We start from the raw sequence: 10,760 nt of genomic DNA on the forward strand, positions 1-10,760 counted from the left end.
TGAGATTCTTCCTCAAATTACATTTCTGCCTTGTGCCACTATTCCCAAGTAGCCCTCATGTTACGTGACCCAACTAGGGCATAAGCCAAAATCCATCTTGTGTGCAGGAGTCACTTTCACATAGGTCAACTAGACAGCTTCCCCATGACTCCATCTGCTATGTGAATTACAAGAAGAGACAGAAACATGTTTTCCATTCTCCTGCATGAAGAGAAGCTGTTGCTAAGGGGATAGGACAATGGCTCTTCCCTGCAATTATCAGAAGAACAGATACATGCTTCATGTATCCCCTGTGGATTTCTAGGCACAAAAATCTTCCAAGATAAAATTTGCTTTAAAAAATATCTCTGAGTTCACCAGATGGGGTGGGCAGATCATGTCACCTTAGCCTGTCTTGCAAAGAGCTCACTCCTGGGTTGGAAGAGACTCACATGCCTTTGTTTCCTCTATGGTCACAGCCTAAACAAAGGTAAGAGGAAGCATTGTTGCTATAAATTTGTCCTGGTGCCATCCAGGAGGCACAGGTGGTGTCTGATCTGCTAAAGGTCCAGTGAGATTTCAGGAGAAACCTTCAAATCAGTTTCTGCATAAACCTTGATTTCTGTTCTAGGAGGGAAGGAGACGAGACTGACAGTCATGCTACTGCTGTTGCTGATGCTTTTCTGGCTCCTGGCTCCAACTACAGCAAAGAGTCTGAAAACCATCTGTGTGTTCAGGGGTTATATCGACTTAAAGGAATGCTACTATAGGCCTGGTGATCTCATTATTGGTGGGAATTTGCCCTTGGGAACCATTGTAACGTCTGTTGTCCCAGTCTTCGATACAATGAATTTTCCTATAGATCGTGCGTAAGTTTCAACTGGAGGGGAAATATGCAGATAATTGTTTTCTTTGCTTTAAATTCAGGGAGTTTTTTCAGAAATACTTCTAGAGTCCTGGTGCAGTGCACATTTTATGCTTTTCTCAATAAAATAGCAAGCTGTTGAAATATGCTGGAATTCTCAATCTCTTCATCAAGAAGATGATAAACAACAAAAATGAAGAGGGAAGCTGTGCTGGCCTAGTGAAGAAGTTGAATTGTAATATTAATCTGACCAGTAACTTCTGGTAGAAAATTCAAATAAAAGCTCAGCACTCTTCAAGTGTTCAGGATACAAAAATCCCTCTCAGTGTTGGAATCAGCATTACTCATGAATAACGGCCTTCAGTAAACCTATGAGGTGACCCCCACTGTACTCCTGTGCTCAGCAATCTTTACCCCACCTGAAGAAGCTGCTCCAAGAGAGACCTGAAAGAATTACATTGAAATGGGAGCAGTTGTAAAGGATTTCAGCTACCGAAGCAAAGTGAATATGGCAGGGATGATAGAGAGTATAAAACAGTCCATGATATTGATGGAAAGGCTTGTCTCCTTTCTCACAAAGTCATCCAAGTTTAGCCAAGGAAATCCTTTGAAAAAAACCCAAACCCAGTAAAATTTGGGAGTTTCTGCTCCCAAATTTTCCCCCAAACAGTGAAGCAAATTCTACAGCCATGCACAAGTTTTACTGTAATGTTCTGCAATGTTTTTCTCACCACAGACTCATCATTGGTAACTACCAGCAGTTCCTTGCATTGATGTTTGCTGTCTCCCAGGTCAATAAGGATTTCCTTCTGCTCCCCAACATCACCCTTGGCTTCCACATCTATGGCCATTTCCAGAGGGAGAGGTCTATTTCCTTAAACAGCCTCTCCATGCTCTCCTCACGAGGCCAAATGGTTCCAGGGTACAAATGTGATGTGAAGGACACTCTGTTCTCCGTCATTGGTGGTCTCAGTGCCAAATCCTCGAGGCAGATGGCCTCCATCTTCAGCATCTTTAAGGTGCCACAGGTAAGGGAGCTCTCTTGGATAGAGTATGGAGTAGACAAACTCTCAACTTTCCAATCCACATCTATGTGAACGCTGAAACAATCAAAGCCAGTTCACTGTGTTTGGATGATCAGTGTTTGGTTTAATTCGGTATACACAGGAATCAGGAAAAGATGAGAATGCTCCATACAAAGTCGGCGCTGAGAGCAAACACCTCTCAGCACAATTTAAACAAGCTGCGCCGCCCGCACCCCACCCTCGTAATGCATCTCAGCTGTTTGGCAGCCACTTCCTGCTCACTCTAACCAGGATATGGGATCATGACGCTCCCAAAGCTACAATGATGTTGATTCGTAAGCCACATATCCCCTCATCTCGCACCCGTTCAACCATCATCAGTAGTCCATTAGTGCCTCCACCACAACCGAAACCTAGCCACCCAGTGCACATCCCCTCCTGGAATCATTGCAGGAGCGTTGTGTGTGTGAACCTTCTTGTGACAAGCCATGGCTGGGCTCGACACAAACATCAGAAGCATACTCAGAAGCGAAAGAGGTAGTTTTTTCTGGGAGGGGGCATATAACGAACATGTGACATCAAAATGTGTTGCTGGGAGATCTTCCTAGAAAGGGGAGGAGATTAATCTTGCCACTCAAAATGAGTCAACCTGACTGCTGGGGCCACAAACCACACAATGGTGACCCCTAAAGTCAAATATCTAACTTTACTTTGTTTTTGAAAAAAGACTCTCTTTTTCTCCAGCTCGGTGTTGGCTTTGAGTTTTCTCAGGGAGAGAGAAGAATGTATCCTTCCTTCATCCGGATTAATCCCAAGGAATCTCCTCAGTATGTGGGTTTAGTGCAGCTGCTCCTGTATTTCCAGTGGAACTGGGTTGGTCTTATGGCCCCTGAAGATGACCGGGGAGAACATTTCATTTCAATTCTGATGCCAATGCTCCAGGAGAAGGAGATCTGCCTGGCCTTCACTGAAAGGTTGAAATTAGATAATATTCGGATTATAATGAAAAAATTACTTCTCAGTTTACAGACTTGGTCAAAAACTGAAGTGATTATTCTGTTTGGAGACTTCGATTGTACTATTGGTGTACAGGCAATTTTGTTTGTCCAGGAAAAATTGACCAAAACAACATTTCAGAATGTTTGGATCTTAACCTCCCATTGGAAATTTAGTGCGAGGGAATCTAAAAACACCTTGCTATTTCTAAAGTCTTTCCATGGAGTCTTGCATTTCAGGGACCACACCGGGGATGTCTCAGAATTCAAACACTTTGTTCTGTCTTTAGACGCCTTGAACCCACAAGGGGATGTATTTCTCCCTCTATGGTGGGAAAAGGTCTTTCGCTGCAAGATTCACCAACCAGACAAGATCCCTCCAATGGGGAAAAAACAATGTACAGGAAAGGAGAATCTGCAGAATCTGCCCAATTACATTTTTGAAACAAGCATGACAGATGAAAGTTACAATATCTACAATGCCATTTTTGCTGTGGCACACACTTTACATGCAATGTATGGACCCAGAGCCCGACCGACCATGATGAGGCTTGGAAAGAGGATCTCCAAAGTCCAGTCATGGCAGGTAATTTCTGTGGCTTCCTTAGAAAGGAAAACATATTAAAAGCATTTATTACAAATATATGAAATAAGAATAATGTTTTGTTGGAAGAGTTTGGGGGTGGGGGGAGAAGAGAAGTAAACCAAATGAGCTCTCCATAAGATCCATAGAAGAAAGACCTTCGTAAAGTCCTGAAAGGCTTCAAGGGTTGCCAGAGTTTCAGGAGGTAACCCTGACAGGGAGTAGATGTCAGCTGAGACCAAAAGAACAATCTGGATGTATTTGAGAAAGAAGCTTCCAGAAGTCAGTAGAAGTCCTAGTTGGCATATTTGCGGAACACACTCTGTTTCCCTCAGCATGGAACCCAAATCCAACTTGTAGAAAGACACTCAACTTGTTTTAACTTTGGTTTATGTTTGTATAGTTTAACATCCTCTGTGACCCCACTCAATTTGTCCACTTTTACATTGATTGCACTGCTCAGCTTGTTGTGTGAATTCAGAAAGTCTTGGTCCATCTGAGCACATAAAGCAGGACTCAAAATAGTCTTAATGGGTTGTTTGTCTGAAACCCATCAGACTTTTCTGCATTAATGGATAGATGTTGAACTTCTCTGAACAGTGAAGAGACAAACCAGGGCAAGCCCTTCCTTTTCCTTGACTCCATTTCATCAAACAGGTGCTCTGCATTGTGCTCTGTTCAATTCTCAGGCAGAGAAAATCAGAGGAATTGTACTCTGTTCTCATACAAATTATTTAATCGTTGCTAAAGTGAATTTATCGGTTACAAGACCCCAGGACAAAGTAAATATTTAAAACTACATGTAACCAAGTATTACAGGAGGAACAGCATATACAACCTCATAGACAACCCTCACTCTGTCAAGGACCTTGGAGTACTCATCTCAAATGATCTAAGCACCAGAGCCCACTGTAACAGCATTGCCAAAAAGGCATTAACAGTTGTTAACCTAATCTTGTGAAGCTTCATTTCTGGTAATATTATACTGCAAACTAGGAGATACAAAACCTTTGCTAGACCAATTCTTGAATACAGCTCATCTGCCTGGACCCCACACTGTATATCAGACATTAATACAATTGAACAAGTCCAGAGATATTTCACGAGAAGAGTACTCCATTTCTCTGCTCACAACAGAATACCTTATGCCACCAGGCTTAAAATCTTGGGATTAGACAATTTAGAACTACGTCACCTTCGGTCTGACCTAAGTGTAGTATACAAAATTATCTGCTACAATGTCCTACTGTCAATGACTACTTCAGCTTCAACCACAATAATACACGAGCACACAATAGATACAAACTCAAAGTAAACCGCTGCAAACTCGATTGCAGAAAATGCGACTTCAGCAACAAAGTAGTCAGTGCCTGGAATGCACTACCTGACTCTGTGGTTACTTCCCCAAACCCCCAAAACTTTAACCTTAGACTGTATACTGTTGACCTCACCCCATTCCTAAGAGGTCTATAAGGGCCTACTATCCCTGTCCTAATGTCCCTTTTTATTCATATCAATTTCATGTATTCATAATCATGTTTATACTTATATGTGTTATCTTATACGTATTTGAGAAATAAATAAATGAATAATAAATAAATAAATAAAATATTATTAATTTTGGAATGTGGCACTAAAATCTTTCAATGTACTTATTCTGATGAAGCTTGATTTGAGGAAAACATGATACAAAGGACCAAAGAAAAACCATTTGTAGTTTCAGAGTTAAATATTTGGTGTTACTGCAGATTCTTCAGTTCTCCACCAACTCCTCTACCTTTTCAGAAATAAACTCATCTTCTCAAATTGGTCACCATGTTCTGATAGAAGCCATAACTGTAGCTCTAACTGAAGGTCTCTTTTATTTCAGATTCTTCCCTATTTGGGCAATGTGCAGTTCAACAACAGTGCTGGAGATGAAATCTCCTTCTCAGAAGATGGACTGGGATCTGCTCGTTATGATCTTCTCAACTGGGTTTTCCTCCCCAATCAATCTTTTCTCCCCATGAAGGTTGGGCAAGTAAATCCTGAGGCTCCCCCAAGCAAAGATTTCACCATTAAATCTGATGGAATTGTCTGGGGCACAGAGGTGAGCTGTAAGATAAAATTGTAAGTGCAGGGAAAGATTCATTATCTTCCTGAGATGCAGAGTATCTTCCTAACTTGAAAAATAATCAATTGAGTCAGAATTCATGGTAGTCATTTGGTGAAAAATCTGCTTTGCATCTAGCACATTTGATGCCTGATTTGTGGCATTCCACAAAGGGTTAGGCTTGGGATCAACATCTGCTTGAAATGCAGGATGCAATTACACCAAGCAACAGTGATTTCCATGGACCATTGATGTTCAGTGTATCCTCATGATTCTTTCTTTTAGAAATGCTGTAGTTCAGTCACAAGCCTTCCTCTGCAGGCTGAGATCCCAGTTCCAATCTCCAACATCTGATGGTAGGTTGGGAGTGCCAATGGCCTGAATCCCCCAGCACCTGTTCCTGCTTTGTGATAGACGGTGGCAATCTATTTCTTTAGAACAGAATCTGAAAATAGGAGGAGGAATAAAAAAGGGAAATAGGAATGAGGGAAAGAATGAATGCAGCAACTTCATTGCTTAAGTAATTTCAAATATTTCTCTTTCAGACCATCCCCTTTGCCAGATGTGGCATGAAGAGGTGCCATGCAGGAGAGAGGAGAAGAGTTCCAGAGGGCGAGCAGGTTTGCTGCTACCAGTGTGACGCTTGTCCAGAAGGGACCTTTTCTAATCAGACAGGTAGAGCAGACTTCAAAAGTAGATCTTCCAGGATCAAAGAAAACATTCATTAAATCTATTTTGTTTATTGTGATCATTTTTGATATGGCTGACATGCACTCGTACTTTTCAGCAAAACCTTCCAGTTGATGGATCTAAATTGCCCTGGCCACAGAAGTCACCTTTCCTAATCCTTAGCAGTTCCATGCAGGATAGTTTTAGAGCAGAATTTATGAATCTCCAACTTGCATTTCAACTCCTCCTCTAATATCTGATTGTGAAACCCAAATTCTAATCTTTTCCTGAGGAAGTGGGGCTTTCAGTCCAAGCTTTAATTCTTATTACTTAGGGCATGCTTCATCCATCTAGACTATCAAACTCTGAGGAAATAGACCTGCTAGAGAAAGAGGAGATTCATCTATCTGTGCCTCTTTGATAGAGTAGGAGCAATCAAATAAGTCTGAATGAACACATCTGAAGCACAAAGCAGGGAGGTTAAGGCAGGGATCATGTACACATAAACAAAACAGCAACATTCCTGGATAACAGGTCTATCGATCTTCTGTGGGTTCCATTATAAAGTAGGGGAGAAAACAGGCAGCAATCTCAAACTGAAAGCCACATTACTCATGGAAGTGCATAGGGAATGGATAGCTAGAATTGAACTAATCCTCGTCACTGGCTAATCTATCCTAGAATTATAAATGCAGCATGATTTGCTTGAATGAATGAATTCTTAACCAAAGATTCTTGATTTCAGACGCACCTCACTGTGAACCCTGCCCAGAGGACCAATATCCCAACAAGGACAACATCCAATGCATTGTCAAGAAGATCTACTTCCTTGCCTATCAAGACACCCTTGGATACACTTTAGTTTCTCTCGCTGTTTTTCTCTCTGTGAGCACATCTGCAGTCCTGGTGATTTTCTATAAATATCATGACACACCAATTGTTAAAGCCAACAACAGAGAACTCACCTACATCCTCCTGGTCTCCCTCCTGCTCTGCTTCCTCTGCTCCTTCCTCTTCATTGGTCAACCAGGGAAGGTCACCTGTCTTATACGACAAGCTGCCTTTGCCATCCTCTTTTCCCTTGCAGTTTCCTCTGTGTTGGCAAAAACTGTGATGGTGGTTCTGGCCTTCATGGCCACCAAGCCTGGAAACAGGTCAAGGAAACTCTTAGGAAAACCACTGACCAACTCCATTGTCTTAGCCTGTCCTCTGGTCCAAGCAGTCCTTTGTGCCACCTGGCTGACAACTTCTCCCCCATTTCCTAACTTGGATTTCCACTCCTTGTTTGGAGAGACCATCTTGGAATGTAAGCAAGGCTCAGCTATAATGTTTTACATTGTCCTCATCTCTCTAGCTTTTTTGGCCCTTGTAAGTTTCACAGTGGAATTTCTAGCTAGGAAATTGCCTGACAGTTTTAACGAAGCCAAGTTCATTACTTTTAGCATGCTGGTCTTTTGCAGTGTTTGGATTTCCTTCCTCCCTACCTATCTGAGCACCAAAGGGAAGTCCATGGTGGCTGTGGAGATCTTCTCCATTTTGGCCTCTGGAGCTGCTCTCTTGGCTTGTATCTTTTTCCCCAAATGCTACATTATTCTGCTGAGGCCCAATCTGAATTGTAGAGAAAATATAGTAAGAAACAAGAATTTCTAACTAATTCAAGGATTGGCCTAATTTTTATTTGTCTTTGTGGCAGGTTTAGAATGTAATAAGATTTCTAATAAATGATGACATGAAGGAGGAATTTGTCCATAAAAGCATTCCTTATCAAGTTCTGCAACTGCTTACAATATTCCTCTGGTCAGTCTTTTGTTTTTCATGTTTTCAAAGTGTCCTTAGTGAGGTTCAATGCCCTGTATGGAAGGAAAACTTGTTATTAAATATGTGTTTATTATTTTGGATATTTCTAAGTTTATATGGCAAGGGGAAAAACAAGAATTAGATACAAGCAACTGCAAGATGCTAAGGAAATAGGAGGTTTGGGTTTATCAGACCTGAAATTGTATTTTGAGTCATGTTGTCTGGTCTGGTTAAAAGGATGGGTGAACCTCCAGAATTGGAGGCTACTTGAATCACTTTGCTAGACGTGCCATACTAAGAGTTTGGAATAAATATAAAACAAGGTTCTATATGAAGTTGTCTCTTTGGGTGTCCCCCCAAGAAGCTTTTTTAGAAAAAAAATGGCGGCAAAGCCAGACTGCTGGACGTGAGGTAAAATATTATCTTTCGACTCTGGTGAAACTACATTAAAGTTGAGGGAAGATCTTGAATTATGTTCATCATTGGTTTGCATATCAAGAACTGAAAGAATGATTTAAATCTAATAAAAAGAGTTGTGGGTTTGATTTTCCTAAAAATGAATTGGAAATATTACTATGTGGGAGAGATAAGCATATTATTGCTAAGTTTTATAAAATGTTATTGAAATTGAATTTGGAAAGTGAACATGTAAAACATTGTATGATTCAATGGGCAAGGAATATTGGATATAATGTAATGTTTGAACAATGGGAAAATATGTGGATGAAAGCTTTAAAATTTACACTAAGCTATAATTTAAAAGAAAAGTTTTATAAGATGATGTATGTCGAGATCCCACACTCGACACGTGGACGACGAGTGCTCCTGCAGATGAGAGATCACCGCGATGAGGCTATGGGGGTGGGGGTTGGGTTAAGTATCCTAAACACGGATTGGTGAAGGGGGTGTTAGGGAGGCAGGCGGACGGTCACCTGGCGGCCGCGGTAGGGTTTGGAACAGCTGTTACGCATTATCACATATGAGAGGGGCGTGCCGGCAAGGAGGAGCCGAGAAGGGCGGTAAGGGGCGCGATTAATTAAACAGCATTAAGTGGCGTTGCCGCCCAACGCCGACTTTGTATTATCCTCACCTGAACTCAGCAACTACTTGCACCAGGGTTGCCAGGCTGCTGCGTCTCTAAAACTGCCCTCCCCGAATTTCTCCCTTAACACATCCAGGGTGGACGCTCCCAGGCCGGTAGAGTGACTCCAGTCACACTCTTCTTCATCCAACCACTTCCTCTCCCTCCAACCATGAAAGGAGGACTCTCCCCCCCCCGACATCTTCGTTCGCTGCGACTCAGACGCTTCCTGGGACTCAACGGCTCCGTCCGCTGGCTGGGGCTTCCTCTCCTTGGACTTGACCACCGGAGGGTCTACAGGGCTCTGTCCCTCCGACACCTGTCTCTCAGGTGTCTCTCTTTCTCTCAGCTCTCTCGCCGTCACCCGTAGTCGGAAATAAACCACGCTGCAAATCAATGGGTTTTTGAAGCAGAAACCGGTTTATTCGGCGTCCAAAGGTGGTGCAAGGCGGGGGATGGACCAGACCGGCATGGGGCCCAGACCAAGCCAGCTTCGGGCGGGAGTACCTGTGCAGGGCAGTGGAGCAGGTGACCAACCCCCTCCACTGGTGTGGCCACCTGGAGCATGGCCACAGCAACCCCAGGTTGTATGGGGTCCTCCCCCTATTCAGGCTTCCTTTGACGGGAACCCTGACCGGGTCTCTGTCTTCCTAAGTCAAGTGCTCAGCCACACTGATCTCTACGGACATCTATATCCATCGCAGTGGGCTGTAGTTATGGCCATAACAGCAGTCCTCCAGGGGGAGGCTGCTAATTGGGTCGCAGACCTACATAGTGAGCATGCTAGGGAGCTAGCCGATGTGGGACTGTTTCTGGAGGCGCTACGAGGACGCTTCGAGGATGGCACAAGAGTCCAAATCACAGAGGGGGAACTGCTGGCATTGAAACAGAGGGGAAGGCCTGCCAAGGACTACGTTAAGGAGTTCAAGATGTTAGCGGGGAGACTTAGGTCGTGGCCAGAGCGGTTATTGGTGCACCAGTTTCGGTCCGGTCTGGATAGAGAAGTGAAACAGGCATGTGTGTACCGTGGGTTACCACCAAAATTGTCCGAGTGGTTTAAGGCAGCCGTGGAACTGGAAACTGGATTGCGGGAATTCCGAGGGCGTGTAGGCCAACCTCAACGTTTTGTGCCAACTGGAATGAAACCGACAGCCCCAAAGGAGTATGGAACAAGTCCTGCGCCCAGTAGACCGGCAGCAGGTGGAGGACGAGGAGTTTTCCGGTGCTTCCGGTGTAACCAGCTAGGACACCGCGCTGCCGAGTGTCCTATACCACCCTTGCAGCCCACACCGACACGCGCTCCACCGTCCGGGACCAAGGTTCGGGAGAGGGCACGGTCTACATCTGAGCGGACAGCCACGTCTACACCGATACCTGCTAGCTGTTCTCGATCCACGTTAACAGGGGTAAAGAGCCCTCCGAGGGAGGGGGGTCTGCCAACCGTGTCGGATGGCAGCGATGAAAGCGGATCGGAGGATCCTATGGTAAGCGATCCTATACATCCATTCGTGATACCAGTTGTGCTGCGAAATACGCGCACCTTACAGGGGAGTTCGCTAGGGGCGCTCATAGATTCCGGATGTACCCGTTGTCTCATCCGGAGTTCAGTAGCGGATGCTTTAAGCTTACAGCGGATGAAACTAAAGACCCCTATTCGTTTTGAACAAATGGATG

General features: G+C 43.8%; 1 protein-coding gene across 1 annotated transcript; it reads left to right on the top strand.

The window, feature by feature from the left end:
- The first annotated feature begins 1,755 nt into the window (after positions 1 to 1,755).
- Positions 1,756 to 7,858, top strand: LOC139312863 (vomeronasal type-2 receptor 26-like). Its single transcript, XM_070938024.1, has 3 exons — positions 1,756 to 1,872; positions 2,012 to 2,204; positions 6,954 to 7,858. The coding sequence occupies exons 1-3, from the start codon at positions 1,756 to 1,758 to the stop codon at positions 7,856 to 7,858; spliced, it is 1,215 nt and encodes a 404-aa protein (XP_070794125.1).
- Positions 7,859 to 10,760: the final 2,902 nt, after the last annotated feature.

This window comes from Pituophis catenifer, unplaced genomic scaffold (genome assembly GCF_029215685.1).
Source record: "Pituophis catenifer annectens isolate HBS135680 unplaced genomic scaffold, rPitCat1.0.hap2 SCAF_1, whole genome shotgun sequence".
Taxonomy (NCBI): Eukaryota; Metazoa; Chordata; class Lepidosauria; order Squamata; family Colubridae; genus Pituophis; species Pituophis catenifer.